This window comes from Schistocerca nitens, chromosome 3 (genome assembly GCF_023898315.1).
Source record: "Schistocerca nitens isolate TAMUIC-IGC-003100 chromosome 3, iqSchNite1.1, whole genome shotgun sequence".
Lineage (NCBI taxonomy): Eukaryota > Metazoa > Arthropoda > Insecta > Orthoptera > Acrididae > Schistocerca > Schistocerca nitens.
The window spans coordinates 918,689,851-918,711,903 of NC_064616.1; the positions used below are offsets into that span (position 1 = coordinate 918,689,851).

Consider the following 22,053-nt stretch of genomic DNA (forward strand, 5'->3'; position numbering starts at 1 on the left):
CAGTGAAAATTTATGTTGGACCGGGACTCTAGCCCAGATTTCCTGTTTATCGTGAGTGATCACCTTAGCGTTAAGCTATCCGATCATGACTCATAGCCAGACCCAAACTTCCATATATCATCAGCTGTGTGTCTACAAACTGTAGTTCTACATCCATTGTGTGTACTCCTCAAGAGGGGAGACATTTTACTTGAAAGTCACTCATCCAGAGTCGGCGGATAAATACAAAATTGCAGTCCCTGTATTATTCAAAATTATGATGCAATATTCCTTCATATATGCATGTATGTGTGTGTGTGTGTCTGTGTGTGTGTGTGTGTGTGTGTGTGTGTGTGTGTGTGTAAGGGATGTGCTGAGGAAGTGGAGAGGGTAAATGCACATGAGGAATATTCCTTGAATTGCACTACAAAGAACACAGAATTCAGAGCTACATGCTTTAATGACTGAAACACAAATATTCGTTACCTTTTTGTAGTATCAACAATTACTCCATTTTCTGTTGAGAAGTCATCCCTTGGTAGTCCACAGATATTCCAAGTTTGCACCTTGACTTCAGAACTCAGAACATTCATTATACTGAAATCATCTGAACATGGTACTTTCAGTGTCTTTATGAAGGAGTGCCAGTCTTTTATGCATTTACTCCTAGAATAATAGACTTAAGTAAAACACTTGTACTTATAGTGTCATATGCACTCAACTGATTTCTGATATTCCTTTTGCCTCTGAAACTTACAATTGTATTGATTACAATAGTGATGTCTGTTAATAATACTGTTGAATAGGGTGATACAGGTAACAGTGAATGAGACAAAATTCTCTTTACATCATAACATAGTATTTGTTGTAATGAAAATTAGGAAATTACACCAATGGATATAGGTATGTCAGCTGATAATGTTTAAAATGTAAACACTTACTACTGGGTTAGTATTTATTTTCAAGAAGCAGAACTGGAAATGTGTTATGATAAAAAGTTGTTTTTGTGCTTTTGAATTTCTGTTTACTCTCTGTACATCATAGCATAGTAATTATTGGATCTTTATAAAACCATAGTATTGGAGAAACAAGTTTAGTGGTTCCCTGGTACCAGAGCATTATCTGTTACTGCCAATTTAACTGTATTTTCCAGACAACAGTTGTCTTGGATAACTGAAGCTACATTTTAATGCTTATTTTTGTAGTTCCTAGAGCACTTCAGCAAACTTGGCATGCAAAAGTGACATTATCATGTCAGAATTGATTCCATGTGAATAACTGTACCTAACAACCATGACATAATACAGGACAGAAACAAGGTCAACGCCGGCCGCGGTGGTCTCGCGGTTCTAGGCGCGCAGTCCGGAACCGTGCGACTGCTGCGGTCGCAGGTTCGAATCCTGCCTCGGGCATGGATGTGTGTGATGTCCTTAGGTTAGTTAGGTTTAAGTAGTTCTAAGTTCTAGGGGACTTATGACCACAGCAGTTGAGTCCCATAGTGCTCAGAGCCATTTGAACCAAGGTCAACATAGGTCACAATTTCATCTGTATTTTATTGCAGATCTAGATCAATAAATGTAGACACCACGTGATGAAATTTTGAAATCAGTGTCATGTCTGCCATGTGAAGGTTAAATGCAATTAAATGTTTATAATATGCTTGTTAGCAAATTTTTATACCGGATGGTACTGTTGTTGATAATTCTTCCGGGTTAAAGAAGGCCACCATTATCATCTAGCGGTGTGTATAAAGTTCTGCGTACTTGTGGCAAGGTCTATATTGGTACTACAAAAAGAAGTGTGAATACAAGGGTAAAGGAGCATAAAAGTCTTTGCCGACTGGGAAAAATAGAAAAATTGGCAGTTGCGGAACATGCACTTCAGTCAGGTGCCCATTTAGTTAAGTTTTCTGAAACTACAGTTTTAAGTGCTACTACGAACTATTATTCACGACTGTATAGGGAGGCTCTTGAAATTTATAAACATGAAGATAATTTTAATAGAAAAGAAGAGGCCTCGAAATTAAGCGAGGTATGGACATTGGCGTTACAAAATCGATAAGTGATTTTTATCTATGACGGGCTATTATCGATAGTTACATTTTTATCTTTGACTAGTTTTCTCTCTGCTATTAAGTGCAAGCTAGACCATGCCCACTTTCCTCGGTATTTAGGCTGCTCTCCGACCCCCGACTTGTCAGTCAGCAGGACTCAGCAGGACCAGCCATACCTCTGAAGATGTCCAACGCAGTATTGGACGAAACGTTAGGAATAGAAGAATTCCATGGACCTTGGCCATATAACCCAGAAGAATTATCAACAATGTAACTTGCATACATTGATGTTAAAACTACATTACAAACTGTAAAATTTAGAAATACTGGAAAGATGCCTTAGATTTTTAATTATACAGTTTTTATATATAGGGCTGACTCTGCTAGTTTAAATTCATACACTGCTCCCAGTAATGATTGCATAATCTACAGACACCTGAAAAAGGCCCCTTCTCCTTCCTAGAAATCCAGGCCAATCTTTATAATATAGTCCTTTACCTGTATTTCTATCTTGAGCTGTGGGAAACCTCCAAAATCCTCTTCCTCAAACCTAATAAATCTGCCACTAACACCTACTACTATCATCTCATCAGCCTCACCTACACATATCTGACATATCCACAAATACCTACAGCAAAACCTACCTATTCTGTTCTAGTACGTCAGTGTGGATTCCACCCCAGTTTCTCCTCCAATGACCAATTCGTGTGCCTTACTCATCTTCTATCCCACCAAATCGACAACCACATATCTATCATTTTTGTCTCCCTTGATCTCAAAGAAGCCTATGACTGTGTAGAACATTCTGGCCTCTTCTTTAAACTCCAGACCAATACACGTCCCACAAATTATGTCTGCCTCATCACATTCTTTCCCTTTAACACCTATCTTATATCATCATCACGACACCAACTTCCATATCTTCCATTTCACTGCAAATGTGCCCCTAGGTCTTGTCCTCTCTCCTTTCCTGTATGTCCTCTACACCACTAAAATTCCAAAGGGCCCTTCTCCTGATCACCTCCTCCAATGTGCCAATGAAACCACCTTCATTGCTCTCTACCCCATCCTCCAGAAATCCCAACGATCCCACCAGCTCCATCTCAATCACTTCACCTCCTGTTGCTCCTCAAAATAAACCCTACCAAAACCCAGGCAATAATTACAGGCCAAACCTCCCAGAATTCCATAACCATGACTTTTACCTTACCATTTGACTAATACTCTAAAATTAGTTGGACCAACACTTGACTGCCAACTACCATGGAAGCCCAATTTATTAACCATTCAACGGAAAGTCCACAACAGACTAAAATTACTAAAACTACTAACCAGACAAACATAGGAACTGCACCCTTTCACAGTCCTCCACAACTACAAAGCCTTGATCTGACCCATCCTCTGCTATGCAAATGTGGCAAAGACTTCCCCTCCCCACTCCTTCCATCATACCCTACAGATCCTTCAATGCCGTGCACTCTGCCTACCTTTGGGATTCTCTTATCCTCCCTCACCCACATCCTCTACCAACTTATAAAATTCTCCTCTCTACTCTTCTACCTTGAACTCCTCCAAAAGTCCTACATTATCTATAGACTTGGCACTAACCATCCCCTAGTTCCTCCCCTGCTCACTGATCCTAGTACTCTGCCACACCTCTACCACAACATTCCCACAACACTACACCTCCACGTCATCTCCCAATGAAACTTCAATTATCTTCCCTTACCTGACCACAAAATCCATGCTGATTTATACCAATCCTACCAAATCTGAAAGATCCCTACTATCCTCCTCTTGTTAAGGCTCCCTTCCCCTCCATTCCTATCCACCCATTTCCTAAGCCTTGGTCTGGAACTGCATCCCTCTTCATTTTTCCCAAATACCTCTTCCAAATATCAAGCGACACAAACCACCTCCTATGCATTTCTTGATGCAATAATTTACCAACAGCTGTATGTATTGTAGAAATTTATTTTATGAACTCCTTATGTGCTACCACTTTTGGCATTACATTTATGCCATCTTCAGGCCCCACACGTCATAGTCATAAAAATGCTATACATGGAAGGAGCCATATAACTGGATCCATGAATCAAATCATTATGCACAACTCTTGGTGGCCAGGTGATCTTCATAGAGGTGAGAAGGACAGATTTTTGGAATTTTTTGAGGAGATGGAGGTTGGCATCATAGATCTCCTTAAGCCTGGCCACCAAGGGCTGTTGCATAATGATTTGATTCACGGATCCAGTTATATGGCTCCTTCCGTGTATAGTGTTTTTATGACTATGGCGTGTGGGGCCTTAAGATGGCATCAATGTAATGCCAAAACTGGTAGTACACAAGAAGTTCATAAAATAAATTTCTACAATACATACGGCTGTTGGTAAATTATTGCATCAAGAAATACATGCCAGCCATTGTCCCATGGTCCATAATGGATCAACGAAGACCTCCTACACACTACCCTTGAATGCTATGTTCCCATGACACCATTATTCCTGGCAGTCTACACCCACTCCGCACTTCACTCATCAAAGTAACTATTTTAATCAGTCAACACATTGACCTTTTACATTTTAACTTATGCAACTGTCTGTTTCTATATATTCATGTACTACATTCATTTTTCATTCATCTGTGACTATATTTTAAGTAATCAACAAATCAGTCTTTTATATTTTAACTTATACAACTGATGATCTGTCATTTTACAGTGGAAAATATTCATATTTGTCAATGGTTATAACCAGTTTTTGTAATATGTTTTTAAAATTTTTACTCTCACATGACTGAAGAGAGGAAGACTGTATCCACAGACTGCCCACGCCCCCTGCTTATGGGGCAGGGGGGATGAAATAACAACAAAGAAAAAAAAAGTTTGAATGTGTCTCTCCTGGGTCACCATTACACATGCATGGGAGCATGTGGGACTGGGAAGAAGCGCCAGGGCTGATAAATTTGATTTTGCTGTCCACCTGATTGACAGAGGACACAGTGCACCGGATCAGACCTTGCAATTTAAATCGCTTCATAGTGGTGAGAAGGACAGATTTTTGGATTTTTTTGAGGAGAGGGAGGTTGCCATCATAAATCTACTTAAGCTTCCTTGCTCAATGAGCAAATGGCAATGAGAAGCACACATTTTTTGAAAGCTGCCTTCTTGATAGAAAGACTGGCAGTCTGTAAGCAAAACTGTCAACACGATCTTCAGCCAGTTGACAAGAGGACTAAATGAGATGAAAGGACACTAAAACAGAGGAAGGTGAGATATTTACAATGAATTTAAAAAATTTTACAGGTGAAAATAACATGGAAGTTTTTATTTATAAGAGACACAACTTCTTTCAATTTTAGTTATAAATAGTAATAATAAAAGATAAAAAATGAAACACAATAAGAGTACATTTAAAAACATCTGAAATATGATGCAAAACACTGCTGACAAAAAGAAACACTTCACTGGCACTAAAATTAGAAGGAAATTCCCTAGAATAGATAGACTGTTGTTGAAGGGGAGCAGGTAGGCAAAGGAGTTCATGATTTGGGAGGGGGAGATAATTGAAACTTATTTGGGAGATATGTGGATAGCATATAGGTGTAGGGTTGGTGGTATGTGTTGGTAGATGTACAGCAGCACACTATGGTTGGGAAATAGACCCAAACGACTCCCTTCAACCTAATACTACCTCTAAAGACACCATACACATCATAACCACCAGAGATATCTGGGGTACCTAATTAGGTGGGTTGCAGGGATTGTTTGAGGATGGGGTGTCAGAGGATATTGACTGTGGTGTGGGATGGGATTTTGAATGACTTTTCTTATTTTCTTACTGGGAGCTAGTGAGTTTGACACTGATGCAGATGTGGCTGATGTGGTCATGACTGCAGCATAGGTTGTTGGTGCAGGTTTGTTTGTTACTAGAGTAGATGTGGCTGGGGTTTCCATTCCTGGACCAGAATGAATCGATGATGGCAGTGAAAACAGAGTAGCAGTAAGAGCTGATGGCAGTGTTGGCTGGTGCAGATTTGGTGTAGGTAGTGTAGGTGGTGCTGCAGCATATGTTGGACTGACATCATCTGCAAATGAAGATTCAGGTAAGTCTGGGAAGCGTGTCTGTGAGTGGGAAGACAGATGGAGTCATCCAAGTTGTATGGATGTAGAAAAGGAGTGAAGAACAGGAGGGGACAGTGAGCAGGCGGGTAACGAGTAATTGGAGGTAGAAGTGGAGTGCAGGTGCAAGTAGATGATTGTGGACATCATTGATATAGTCTGATACATCACTGAGACACAGCAGTGGTGATAGTGAGAGGAAGGTGATGACACAGTGATGTCTAGCTGATGGAGATAAATACTGACAGCGTAGATGTGGGCTGACAATCAATGATGATGACTAGCACAAAAAATGAGGTCTGGTGGTGAATGTGATGAAAGGTAGCAAGGAGAGGCAACAAAGTTGATGATGGGCAGTGAGGACTGGCAGCAAAAGGTGATGAATGGCAGCCAAGTTGATGACTGACACTGGGGACAGAGAGCAAGGATAGGCAGCAAAGACGATGACAGGTAGAAAGGCCTGCAGGCAGGGGTGATGATGCAGATGACAACAGCTGGAAACTTTTCCCTATCAAGATTCCAATCTTGACAGCAGCCCAAGCAGTTATTTTTCCCAAGAGGAAGAGGGGTTCCCACACTCAGATGGATGTGCATTCAACCTAGTGGAAAATGTTTGACAGTGTACCACAGGTGTACATACTGTACAATTAAAAATCTTTGGCGTCTTTCTAGTATTTACAAGTGGTACTCCATGTAATGTAGTTTTTAACATCAGTGAATGCTACCTGTGTTTTTCAAATTTGCTAATTATGTTTCACATTTTTTTGGCAGCCATGACACTGATTTCAAACTTTCATTACTTAGTGTCTACATTCATTTGTATTGGTGATTGTATTTTATATTTTTAGATAATAAAATAAAGAAAAAATGAACATTTATAATTTTTATGCCAGTATGTTACACATGTTTTAATATTTCTGGAATATAAAGTTTATTAATACATTTTAATTTGCTTCATGATAATGAACTCAATGCATTGTAAATATTTGTCACAATGTTTATTTTAATTTATATGCTTCCTGACAAAATGGTGTATTACTATAATTACTATTTGAATTTATTTTATTCTAATGGATAAATTTTATCTTTATCCACTATCTCATGTATGGACAATGGCAATAGGGAGCATTGACCATTCAACATAGCATAAACTGAGATTATCTGTATGGGTTTGTAAACAGCAGCCTTAGGTTGACTGACACACATACATACCAAAGTTCTGCTGTAATGTGTATGGTTATAGCTATCCTGGGTATACATGACAACCTATTATGGTATGTAATTGTCCAGTTGGCATTTTGTAAAACTGTGACATGTTTCTTAGTAAGTGTGCTTTGTCAGTGTCTAATTCCTGTGTTATTTTCATATTTTTAGCACTGATGACAGCTACATTATTAGCTGAAATTTAGATCTGAAATAAAATACAGATGATATTATAACCACTGCTGACCATATTTCTGTTCTGAATATTTTCACATGCTACAATGAATCTCAACAAACTTTTTTCAAGTGATATAATGATTCAGTTCAAACATGTGCACTTAATAAATGTTTTCTATGATCTCATTTATAAATTCTCAGTAAAATATAATTTTCTAATTGCAGCAAAATATAGCTTCCAAAAAAGTTAAATCTAAAGAAACAGCTATCATTAGTGTAACAGAATCTGTTATAGTTGTATTAGCCAAAAGAAATGCTGTATCTACTATGTTCCTGGAACTGTCTAAGGATTCTGAAACAATTACCTATTCAGCTCTCATTGAAAAACTTGAAGATTATCTTATATAATGACATGCAGTTCAATGAATAAAATTATATGTTGACAAAGAAAGTAGACTGTGACAAGAGTCTGGTTGCAGAAATGAAATTTGGATTTATACTTGGTCCACTATTCTTGAACATCTTTGTAGACTATTATGAAGTCACTCAGAAGAAAGGGATAAAATGATATTTTGATGACATGAGATTAGTATATATAGGAAGAAGATCTATAAATCCCTGAAAGAAGGGAATTCATTTAAAAAATACCACAGTTCAGAGACTTAAATACAATGAATAAATTATGAAAATAAAAAAGACAATGTACATGGGGTTCACTAATAAAGAAAAGGAAAATGACACAGATACATTTACTGAAGCAGAAAGCCTGGAAGAAGTTACCTGTGTAAAATATGTTTGGAAATTGTGCTAGTAAATGAACTCCAAAGGAGACAAAATATAGACAATGATTGCTGTGTATTAAATACAGTAATATTTATTATGAAACAGCTTGCATATTATGCCAATAAACAACATCTGTGTAGTGTCATCTCTTGGAACCATACTTAATACGGAATTACTTTGTGGGGGAACTCCAGCTGCAATAATACAAAAATAAATTTTACATTGCAAATAAGGCCATTACGATCATTACAAATAAAAAATAAATTGATTCATTCACAACAGATTTCCAAAATCAAAAACAGAAATTTTAATGATTGTTAGTAAAATTTTGGAAATTAGAGAATGGAACTGTATTATTGTAGTACAGTAAAGAATTTGCAAGCTGTGGTTTCAGAAATGTGTTTTTCCTCTAATGAATAGTTAGTTTGTGACCATATGATGTTTCTCTCCCATTGTCAATGGAGAAAAAATAGCAACATCAAGAAGGGGCTGTGTGACATTAACGAAAGTTAGTAGGGGTGTTTCTGTATCTGAAAGATGATGTCTTTTCCAATTTCACATCTGTTCTATAAGAGTGGTGCTAGTAGCACCAGTGTGTGAATGCAAATCAAATTTACTTTAAATACATGCTTTAACAGTTGTGATCATTAGTTACCTTTGAGATTGGACATGGTAATTTGATGTTGGTCAAAAATTCCTTTAAGGCAACGAAGACACCATTATCAACTTCACACTGAGTTTGAATGAACTCATGTAGTATGGCTATGAAAAGCTTGATGTTCCTTCGATGATACTGAAAAAAGACTTGGCAGGAATGTAGCCACTGCACATGATTGCTGGCTGTAGTGATCACAAGAATGTACGGTCGCAAGAAAACCAGGTTCTGGATGGTCACATGGCTCTATGGAGGCGGAAGATCATCATATGCAGTGTATGACTATGGTGCATTGTACTGAATCTGCAGCAGCAATTTGAGTGGCAGCTGACACCATACTGACAAAATAAACTGTCACAAACAGGTTAGTTCAAGGAAGCTCTAAGTCACAAACCCTGTAGCATGCATTCCGCTGACCCCAACTACTGCCATTTGCAACATTAGTGGTGTCAAGCAAGAGCTGATTGGAGTACATGGTGGAGGTCTGTTGTGTTTTCTGATGAAAGCTGCTTCTGACTGGGTGCCAGTGATGGCCATGTCTTGGTTAAAAGGAGGGCAATTGAAGACTCACACCCAACCTGTCTGCATGTTAGACACACTGGACCTGAAACTGGAGCTATGGTCTAGGATGCAGTTTCATATGACAGCAGGTTATCCCATGCACCCTTACTGCAAATTTGAATGTCAGTCTGGTGATTCAATCTGTTGTGCTGCCATTCATGAACAGAATTCCAGGGAATGTTTCCCAACAGGATAACACTCTCACAGATACAGTTGTTATAGCCCAACATGCTCTAGAGAGTGTCGACATATTGCCTTGGGCTGCTCAGTCTCCAGATCTGTCTTTAACTGAGCACATATGGGACATCATCTGATGCCAAATTTAGTGTCATCCACAACCAGCATTAACCATCCCTGTATTGATCAACCAAGTGCAACAGGCATGGAACTCCATCCCACAAACTGACATCTGGCGTCTGTACAACACATGCATGAATGTTTGCAAATTGAATTCACCAATTTGGTAGTTACAACAATTATTCATGTAACTGCATTTCAAATTTGCAGTGGATTACCTCACACTTACATTAACCTGTGATCCTGCAACATTAATCACTTAAATATGTCACCTAGACAAATGTATTCCTGGAATTTCATTACTCTACATTAATTAATTTTTGGTGTTGCAATTTTTTTTGACAGTGTAATTACTTCATGCATCCAACTATCAACAGCTCGTTATCACATGGGATGGTCATTGTGCACTAATGTGCTACAGCACACTGTAAATATCATACTAAAATTATGTAATCTCTCTTCAACTGTGAGCCAGAAATCACACTAAAATTAGATCATTTCCCTTCGAACATGAGCCGGAAGTCACATTAAAATTACACTGTAACTCTTCAAACACAAGCTGGAAATCTTACTAAGGTTATGCCATTTCTCTATGAATGCATGCTGGTATGCAAATAAAATGAATGAAAACATGTTCTGTAGTGCTCTCTCTGCAATAACTAGAAACCATGTAAAGTGCTGAAATTATGGTCATTCGTGCTACAAGCAGCTCAGAGAAGGGGCACAGCTGTCTGTTTCCAGCTGATGTGATGTACTCACTTCCAAAACTATGAGTGTTATGTTTCTTACAGTGTCAGGTCAGTATTTTTCTTTAGAAAAATGTGTAATGTATTGTGCAAGTATAGCACATGTGGGAATTGTGAGGAGCAGTTGATGTAATGATGTTGTGGCCAAGCAGTAAATCACACAGACTGACAATTCTTCAGCTCAGGATCAAACCCCACTGCTACCATCAGTTTGTTTTCTACCACTGACAGAATGCTGCCCCTTACTGATTGACACCTCCTAACAACTGCCCAACATCTAGCCTCCCACATCAAAGGTACCAACCACTTGCTTCATCAACTCTCCACTGTCCCCACCCCTTTATCTCCTTGATCTCTACTAGTCACTATTGATGCCAGTTCCCGATACACCAACACTGCTCTTACCCATGGTCTTGCCTCTGTAGAACACTACCGCTCCCTATGTCCTTTGTACTCAAAACCCACTATCTCATTCCTCATACACCTTACTAACTTTATCCTAACACACAGCTGCTTCTCCTTTGAAGGGAACATATAGAAACAAATCCACAGCACAGTCATGAGCAGTTGCATGGCACTCTCCTATGCCAACCTGTTCATGGGCCATGTATATTAAACCTTCCTAGCCTCATAAAGCTCCAGACCCATGGTTCAGTTAAAGTTCATAGATGATATTCTCATGATCTGGTTTCAGGTCCTGGACACCCTATCATCATTGCTTCACAACCTCAACACATTATCTCCCATCTGCTTTGCCTGGCCTTCATCAACACAGCATGGTACCTTCCTGGATATTGACCTCCTCCTCTCTGATGGCTGCATCCACACCCCTGTCCACATCATACCCACCAGTCACTAACACCACCTGCACTTGAACAGCTTCATTAACTTTCACACAAAAATATCTCTCCCACACAGCCTGGCCACTAGGAGCAGGGTATCTTCCATGGTGAGAACTCCCTTACCCAGTATGCTGAAGGGTGCCAAAGGCCATCAGAGACAGGCATTATTCTAAAGATCTAATCTGCAAACAGATTTCCCATACCAAATACCCATACAGCCCAATTCCTCCCATGACCCAGGTGCAAAGAAGCATCTCCTTCATCATCCAATACCACTCCAGCCTGGAACAACTGAACCACATTCTTCATCATGGCTCTGACTATCTACTATCACACCCTGACATGAGGGACATCCTACCCAAGATCGTTCCCAACCCTCATAAAGTGGTGTTTTATCACCCAACCAATCTCCACATCATCTTAGTCCTTCCATATGCCACTCCCATATGACCCTGTAAAAGACACAGATGTGAGGCCTGAAAAATCCACCCAGTCAGCACTTCCTATCCCAATGCTGTCATAGGCTTATTCTATGCCATCAGAAACTGGGCCACCTCTGAAAGCAGCCATGTCATAAACCAGCTCTGCTCCAATCATTGCATAGATTTTAATATTGGCTAGACTACCAAACAGATGTCCACCAGGAAGAATGGCCACCACAAGACTAGACCACCCTGTGGCCCAAAATGCAGCAGAACATAACATTACTGATTACAACATCTGCTTCACAAACTGGGCTATTTGGATCCCCTTCTACACCACAAGCTTTTGTGAGTTGACCTTACAACACAACCTACAGTAAGCTACTGTCCCCATACCCTCCACCTATAGTTTCTGTCTCATGTCCTATCAACTCCTCCCATTTCTCTTCCCATCACTGTCATCCTGTGCAGCTCTGTGTCAATGCATGCAATTTGTCTTTTCCCCTTTTCTGCTCCTCTCCTTCGCCACTTCCCATCCCTCCCAACTCCTCCATAGCATTAAAATGCTGCATGTAGCAGCCTGAACCTGCCACCATCAGTCCCCGCACACTCTGCCACACAGCATTCACTTCTCTCCCCCCAACCAGACTGCTATTAATTCCCCTTCCCCACTTCACTCCTGATAGCTGCTTCCATTTCAGGCAGTATTGTTCTGTCTGGAGATAGCAGTCACATTGCATAACGTGAATGTGTGTGCATGTTTTCTTTCTGAAGAAGGATTTGGTTGAAAGCTCAATTTGTAACAGTATTTCTGTTGTGTCTGTCTGCAACTCAGCATGTTGCCTTTTTATGAATAGCAATCTGTTCTTTTAATACACTACTGGCCATTAAAATTACTACACCAAGAAGATGATGTGCTACAGACGCAAAATTTAACCAACAGGAAGAAGATACTGTGATATGCAAATGATTAGCTTTTCAGAGCATTCACACAAGGTTGGTGCTGGTGGCGACACCTACAACGTGCTGACATGAGGAAAGTTTCCAACCGATTTTTCATACACAAACTGCAGTTGACCGGCGTTGCCTGGTGAAATGTTAATGTGATGCCTCATGTAAGGTGGAGAAATGCGTACCACATTTCCAACTTTGATAAAGGTCAGATTGTAGCCTAACGCAATTGCGGTTTATCGTATCACGACATTGCTGCTCGAGTTGGTCGAGATCCAATGACTGTTAGCAGAATATGGAATCGGTGATTTCAGGAGTGTAATACGGAACGCCGTGCTGGATCCCAATGGCCTCGTATCACTAGCAGTTGAGATGACAGGCGTCTTACCCACATGGCTGTAACAGATTGTGCAGCCACATCTTCATCCCTGAGTCAACAGATGGGGACGTTTGCAAGACAACAACCATCTGCACTAAAAGTTCAACAATGTTTGCAGCAGCATGGACTATCAGCTCGGAGACCATGGTTGTGGTTACCCTTGATGCTGCATCACAGACAGGAGCGCCTGTGATGATGGTGTACTCAACGACGAACCTGGGTGCACGAATGGCAAAACGTCATTTTTTCGGATGAATCCAGGTTCTGTTTACAGCTCATGATGGTTGCATCTGCGTTTGGTGACATCGTGGTGAACGCACATTGGAAGCGTGTATTTGTCATTGCCGTACTGGCATGTTACCCGCGGTGATGGTATGGGGTGCCATTGGTTACAAATCTCGGTAATCTCTTGTTCGCATTGACGGCACTTTGAACAGTGGACGTTACATTTCAGATGTGTTATGACCTGTAGCTCTACCCTTCATTCGATCCCTGCAAAACCTTACTTTTCAGCAGGATAGTGCACGACCGCATGGTGCAGGTCCTGTACAGGCCTTTCGGGATACAGAAAATGTTCGACTGCTGCCCTGGCCAGCACATTCTCTAGATCTCTTACCAATTGAAAACATCTGGTCAATGGTCGCCGAGCAACTGGCATGTAACAATACGCCAGTCACTACTCTTGATGAACTGTGGTATCGTGTTGAAGCTGCATGTACAGCTGAACCTGTACACGCCATCCAAGCTCTGTTTGACTCAATGCCCAGGTGTATCAAGGCCGTTATTACGGCCAGAGGTGGTTGTTCTGGGTACTGATTTCTCAGGATCTATGCACCCAAATTGCGTGAAAATGTAAGCACATGTCAGTTTTAGTATAATGTATTTGTCCAATGAATACCTGTTTATCATCTGCATTTCTTCTTGGTGTAGCAATTTTAATGGCCAGTAGTGTAATATTGTTGAAATTCCAAGCTGGATTTCCGTTGTTTGATATTTCAAGTCTTGTGAGATAGGATACTGCTGATCCACATGTGTATGATGTCTCTGTACCATTTATTGGTGGGACACTACACTACATATCCTCTGAGAATCGCTCAATTAAGGTCATTTTTCCTAGAGTTTACAGTTTTCACAAATTCTAGACTAACAGATACTTCTCTAATTATTAATTGAAACCATGATCTGTTTTATATGAGTACATCTTTGTATACTTAAGTAAACTAGATCCAAACAGGCCTTGGAATGTCCAACAGTACTGACTGACGGCCATGCCATCCTCTATTGTTATTCATCACTGGATGCGGATATGGATAGGCATGTAGTTGGCACACCTCTCTCCTGATCCTTGTGAGTTTTCATGACTGGAGCCACTACTTCTGGATCAAGTAGCTCCTCAACATGCCTCAAAAGGGCTGAATGCATTCCAATTGCCAACAGCACTCAGCAGACCAGAAAGTCACCCATCCGAGTGTAAGCCAATCCTGACAGTGCTTAACTTTGCTGATGTGATGGGAACCAGTGTTACCACTGAGGCAAAGCTGTTGGCACCTCTTCATATGTTGCTAATCATTCCAACAATTTTTTACAGTTTTTTCTGCAGTAATATACATGTCAACTCTTGTAAATAATCTTCACTGTGGCATTATCTGAAGGCTTGCAGAATATGGCACCATTGTGGATGGATGAAATATATGGCAGGCATAGGAATGCCTAGATAGTCACAATGTCAATTATATTTGAGGCACCTATGCTGTGTGAAAAGAAGAGAAGCACCCAGAAGGGAAGGAAGAAACAACGTGACACTTCATGGGTTGAGATGGCATGTGTAATTTCAGTCATTAAAAAACTGAGTCAAATTTTCAAAGAACTTGGCAGTATGAGCCCACTTATCAGAATGATAATGACCATTTCTGGCCTGGATCTATGCATTGATGCAGTTGGAAAGAGTGTCATAAGGCTGTCTTATCCTCTCCTGAGGCAAGTTGACCCACAACTACTGTAATTGGTCTTTGATGTCCTGGATGCAGGTACTGGGAGGGTGTTTACATCCGAGTTGAATCCACACATGTTCAACCAAGGACACGTTGGAGGATTTGTCTGGTTGAAAAATGGTGTCACAATACTGACACATTAAAAACAACACATGAAAATGCACCTTATATGTGACATACACTTGTGCTATCAGAGTTGCCCAATCACTACTATCCATATCCTGAAGTCACACCTCATGGGTCCTAACAAAATGGCACCAGGAGTAATATCACTGTGCCTCTCCAAAACACTGGAAGAATGGACCTCTAACCAAGTCATCACCCTACTTGCTGAGGTTAGTAATCTGGGGTAGTGCAGCACCATGATTCATCACTGATCAAAATATGATGCCATTCATCAGCAGTCCATGCTTCCACATTGTGGCACAACTCCATTTGTGTTGTTCTGTGAGCAGTAGCCTACACAGAAGACAATTCTCTAGTCTGGTTGCTGCTAGTCTCTGAGCAATGGTGTTTGATGACACAGACTGTTGCAGGTAGTCCATTACTTGTCCTTGGATGGTAAGTGCAGATGCACAGTACAGTGATTCTCCCTTGGGGTGATCAGACGTGGTCACCCAGACCCTTGAAGATGAGTATGCCTGCCCTCATGTTTCCATGCAGTCCAACACCAGGCAATAGCATAAATTTTCTCTTTCTCCTACCACTCATTGTACTGTATGAATTAAAACATTAAGAAACACACAGTTACATATGTACAGTACACTGTACATACATACAACATGTGGTGTCACCGCTAGACACCACACTTGCTAGGTGGTAACTTAAATCGGCCGCGGTCCTGTAGTACATGTCGGACCCGCGTGTCGCCACTGTGGGATCGCAAACCTAGCGCCACCACAAGGCAGGTCTCGAGAGACTGAGGAGACATCAGCCCCAGTTGTACGGACAACATAGCTAGCGATTGGACGTGCTAAGCCTTGCTCTCATTTGCCGAGAGATAGACAGTAGAATAGCCCTCTGCTAAGTTAACTGGCGACCACCTAGCAAGGCGCCATTTGTATCAGTGCCTATAGCTTACTAATATTCAAGAGAGATGTATTCCAAGGACTAATTAAAAGTTAAGTAACAAGCATCTACGTACTTTTCTTCTTATTCATTTATAAGTCTCATGTTCCAGACTTCACGCCCGTCTGCGTTAGCATTGCGTGCCCTATCGGCTACAGCATTGTGTCTAGGCTGTATGGTCTAGACACAACACAACACATTAAAATTAATGTGACAGAGGTGGGCTCATTACAGTACAGATCTTATTACACAATGAGCTGCAGTACATGCACCAGTGTTCAGCCAATGCTGTAAAATGTATAGTGTATTGTTACAAAGACATATTGTATTTTAGTGAACACTTAGTAGGCATAACAGTAAGGGTATTAATAAGGATGGTATGCACATACAACTGATTGTGAGATGGTACCAATTAGTCAAGCGTCAACAAAGAAAAGCGAAGTGCACTTCTTCAAACCAAATCGTACTTGTCCATCTGCAGTAGAAAAGCATCAGCAGTCTGAGGCCAAGGCTATTTCTGCACATTATGAATGAAAACCCTATGTGGGATGGTTTTACCTGTGTTGTACAAGGTGTGTCCAAAAATCATGAAATATATTTTTTTGTTGCATCACTATTGGTTGCAGCACACTCAGATTGGTTGGTTAAAGACGGGTGGACCCCCAACTTTACAGTGCACTAAAGCTCAGTCTACTCCAGGAAGTGGCAGCAAGCTGAAGAAGAGTGCCCCTGTTTTGTGACCTCATCATGACACACGACTGTCGAGTGACATTTGCTGAGAATGTTTTGCACAAAGCTCGATAAAAAGCCTTCTGAGACACACAAAATGTTAAAGCAAGCCCATGGGAAGTCTGTGATGAGTTACATGCAAGTTGCAAGGTGAGTGGAGAAGTTTAAGGATGACCAGGAACAGGTGAAGAATGACCCTTGCTCTGGAAGACCATCAACAAACAGAAACAAAGACAATGTGAATTGTGAAACTTCCTGGCAGATTAAAACTGTGTGCCAGACCGAGACTCGAACTCGGTCCCTAGTTTGAGTCTCGGTCTGGCACACAGTTTTAATCTGCCAGGAAGTTTCATATCAGCACACACTCTGCTGCAGAGTGAAAATCCCATTTTGGAATGTGAATTGTGTTTGTGAATTGTTTAATTCTGACTGCTAATTAAGTGTTCGGTTCTTAGCTGCCTCATTGAACATTTCAAAAAGTTCTGTGTCCAGCATTGTTATGGAGGAGCTTCACATGAGGAAGGTATATGCCAAGCTGGTGCTGAAAATTCTATTGGACAAACAAAAGGCCAATTGAGTGTTGATCATGAGTGAACTGTTGGAATGTGTGGACACTGAAATGGATTATTTGGACAGCTTTATTACTGGTGATGGCACATGGACTTTTGTGTATGAAATGGACATGAAGCACCAAAGTTCAGAACGGCACACTCTCAGTGTCCCCAAAAGCCAAGAAGGAAAATTGAAAATGAGTCTGCTTGTCTTCTTTGACAGCAAGAGTGTGGTTCACAAAGAGTTTTTACCTCAAAGACAGACTGTTAATGCTACTTACTAGATAAATGTCCTGGAAAGATTAATAAAAAGGGTCCTCTGAGTGCAAAATGGTGATGTTGCTGCCTGGTTGTTGCTTCATGACAACACGCCCAGCCATACATCTCTACATGTCCATGAATACCTGAAAGACCACAATGCTACAACGCTACCACAGACACCATACAGTCCCAAACTCTCCCTGCTGGACTTCTTTCTGTTCCCCAGGATTAAAACTGCAATAAAAGGTCGCCTCTTTGAGACCACTGAAGATCTCCAAAAGGCTGTGATAATTGTTAAATGTGGTTCCAGTCAAGGCCTACCTGGGGGCTTACCAATCATGGTTGAAGCACTGTAAAAAGTGTGTAGATGCTAAAGGTAACTACTTTGAAGAATTTTAAAGCTTTGTACATATACTGTCAATAAATATTTTAAAAAAATATATATTTAATGACTTTTTGGACAAATCTTGTACATGGAAAATTGAAAGAAAGTTCAAAATGTAACACATTCAGAAGTGCATAAAATGTACATGAGGGTCAATATACGACAATGGGTTTTTACTCTTCTCGTTCATTTTCTTAAGATCAGGTCAAATTACAAGTAACCTTGAAATACCAGGGTTTGAATTAAAGTGAGAAAAAAAATGTCAAGCTCCCAGAAGATGTGGTTGGATGTCAGTGCAGCTTCTTACTCATACACACCATTGGCAAGTATGTAAATGATTAGAGTTGCAATTTTCATTGATAAGGTAGAATTGCCACCAGTGTGCTGCAGTATTGTTACTGGTTCTCGTAGTGTATGTAGGAGGCATGAACAGTGTCAGATGTTGAGTGATCACTGTGAATGATGTGGAGATGCCACATAATTGTGTGAGACAGCTTCATCAGCTCGTAACAGACTTTGAAGAGTGCCTAACTGTCTATCTCCATTTGGCTGGTTGGTGGAATTATGCAACATGCAGATATGTGGGGCATTTGGATGTAATAGTGGACTAGTGGTGGATTTCATTGGCATATAACGGCAGGCGTACTCATCATCAAGGGTCTGGTCAATCACATCTGATGCTCACAATAGAGGACCACCACACTGTGCAACAGACAGATCATAACTCCCACCATCTGAGAAGAGGTAATTTGCTTCCTGCAATATTTTGTGTCATGATTTCTTATGTAACTGTTATGGACCCCACAGCACACTTCCATCTGAAACAGTAAATCTCTGGGAAGGGGGGAAAAGAAACAAAATGAAACTTCATGGGTTGAGAAGGTATGTGATATTACTTCAGTGATTACAAAATCAAGTCAATTTTCCAAAGAACTTGGCAGTATGAGCTCAGTTATCAGTAAGGTCTTGCTCTGCACTGACATGGATGCTTGCACATATTTGACTGACCAGCTTGCACAAAGCCATTATTTTCTCCCCTCAGACTAGCTGGTCCGCAGCTGTTGTAGCTGATCCTTGACATCCTTGATACTGTTACTGGGATGGTGTTGACATACAAACTTAATTGTCTAAGTATTTACTTTAATATTTATATTATACTTTTCACTCTGTTTATTCTGCACTGAAGTGCCAAAGAATCTGGTATAGGTATGCGTATTCAAATATAAAGATATGTAAACAGGCAGAATATGGCACTGCAGTTGGCAATGCATATGTAAGATGATAAATGTCTAGCACAGTTGTTAGATCAGTTACTGCTCCTACAATGGCAGGTTATCAAGATTTAAGAGAGTTGGAATGTGGTGTTATAGTCAGCACATGAGAGATACAACACAGCATCTCCAAGGTAGCGATCAAGTGGGGATTTTCCCATATGACCATTTCAGGAGTGTACCGTGAATATTAGGAATCTGGTAAAACATCAAATCTCCAACATCGCTGTGGCCAGAAAAAGATCGTGCCAAAATGGTAACAACAACCAAAGAGAATCACTCAATGTGACAAAAGTGCAACCCTTCTGCAAATTGCTGCAGATTTCAATGCTGGGCCATCAACAAGAGTCAGTGTGAAAACCATTCAACAAAACATCATCAATATAAGCTTTCAGAGCTGAAGATCTGCTCGTGTACCCTGGATGACTGCATGACACAGAGCTCTATGCCTCACCTTGGCCCATCAACACTGACATTGGACTGTTGATGACTGGAAACATGTTGCCCAGTTGGACAAGTCTTGTACGAAACTGTATAAGAGCAAATGAACGTGTACAGGTATGGAGACAACCTCATGAATCCATGGACCCTACATGTCAGCATGGGACTGCTAAAGCAGGTGGAGACTCTGTAATGGTGTGGAGCATGTGCAGTTGGAGTGATATGAGATCCCTGATACATCTAGATATGACTCTGACAGGTGACATATATGTAAGCATCCTATCTGATCACCTGCATCCATTCATGTCCATTGTGCATTCCGATGGGCTTGTGCAATTTCAGCAGGACAATGCGACACACAACATATCCAGAATTGCTAGAGAGTGGCTCAAGGAACACTCTTCTGAGTTTAAACACTTCCGCTGGCCACCAAACTGCCCAGAAATGAACATTATTGAGCATATCTGGGATGCATTGCGACATGTTGTTCAGAAGAGATCTCCACCCACTCATACTGTTAGGGATTTATGGACAACCCTGCAGGATTCATGATGTCAGTTCCCTCCAGAACTACTTCAGACATTAGTTGAGTCCATACCAAGTTGTGTTGTGGCACTTCTGTGTGCTTGCGGGGGCCCTACAAGATATTACGCAGCTATACCAGTTTCTTTGGTTATCAGTGTAAATACTGCATACAATGTTTTGCAATTATTAATAAAAATATTTTTTTGTATTAGATATTTATTTTCATTTTCAGTATTCAGGACTGCTTTATGTTGGCTCTCCTCCATTGTCTGAGATAACTGTCATGTCATCAATCTATATTGTAAGTCATCTTCAGGTGAGCCATCTAAGAATGATGAATATGTTCTCCACTCCATCTTATATAGTGTGTGAATAGTATTTTTGTGCATCCATCACAGTCACAGGGGCAGAAGAACCACACTGCCTAGTGGCAGTGCCTTCTCTGATGGAGCTGCTAGGATCAGCTGTTTTCGGCACTGCCGATCACTGCAAGCATTGGAGTATTCTGTCACCTTCATCTGGAGCAAATCATGGAGATGGTGAGATTCCACACATTATCCAGCTGGTAGCCACTGTCACAGTTCAGCAGATTTTCCATGATGCATATTTCAATGGATTCTTTTGTAATAGTTCCAAACAGATGTTTCTGTGGTCAAAATTAATGTTTTGTCATACTCCATTGACTGGCCATTGGAAATGCAATGTTCTACAGTTGGACTTCCAGGACTGCAGAAGGCGGGTGCAATGTTTATGTTCTGTGCAATGTTCTTCCACTGTGTGTCTTGTTTGTCGAATAGAGCCAAATATATCCTTTAAGAATACTAGTAGCTGTTCCTCCAAATGTTTATAATTAGTAAAGAATTCTTTGTTTAAACAGGGTGTTTCAAAAATGACCAGTATATTTGAAACGGCAATAAAAACTAAACGAGCAGCGATAGAAATACACCGTTTGTTGCAATATGCTTGGGACAACAGTACATTTTCAGGCAGACAAACTTTCGAAATTACAGTAGTTACATTTTTCAACAACAGATGGCGCTGCGGTCTGGGAAACTCTATAGTACAATATTTTCCACATATCCACCATGCGTAGCAATAATATGGCGTAGTCTCAGAATGAAAGTACCCGAAACCTTTGACAACGTGTCTGGCGGAATGGCTTCACATGCAGATGAGATGTACTGCTTCAGCTGTTCAATTGTTTCTGGATTCTGGCGGTACACCTGGTCTTTCAAGTGTCCCCACAGAAAGAAGTCACAGGGGTTCATGTCTGGCGAACAGGGAGGCCAATCCACGCCGCCTTCTGTATGTTTCGGATAGCCCAAAGCAATCACCATTACCATTCCAGTTAGTTTATTCAAACTTTCAACTTAAAATTAACCAATAATCAGAAATTTTGTAGTGACACTTTCTCATGAAAATGGTCATAGGCATCTTTCACAAACGATACATCTGCCATTTTCAAGTTGAGGATGCCTGCCAACACTTTGTGGAAAACAAGTATCATCCATAATGGCGACCCTTTAGCCTTGGATCTTGCTCAAATTGGGAATCCTTTTGTGATGCGGCGAGATTGCTAGGATGTACTAATAAATGATTAAATTTCCACAGGTGTCACAATTCCAATTTGTGAATAATCTGCATTGCAAATACTGCATTGCTT

General features: G+C 40.6%; 1 protein-coding gene across 1 annotated transcript in view; it reads right to left on the reverse strand.

The window, feature by feature from the left end:
• The window catches only part of LOC126249484 (dynein axonemal heavy chain 7-like), a 1,193,512-nt gene that overhangs the window by 286,276 nt on the left and 885,183 nt on the right, over positions 1–22,053 (reverse strand). Inside the window, exon 41 of the mRNA XM_049951137.1 lies at positions 466–645. Within this exon, the coding sequence (XP_049807094.1) occupies positions 466–645 (180 nt within the window). The remainder of the gene's footprint in view (positions 1–465; positions 646–22,053) is intronic.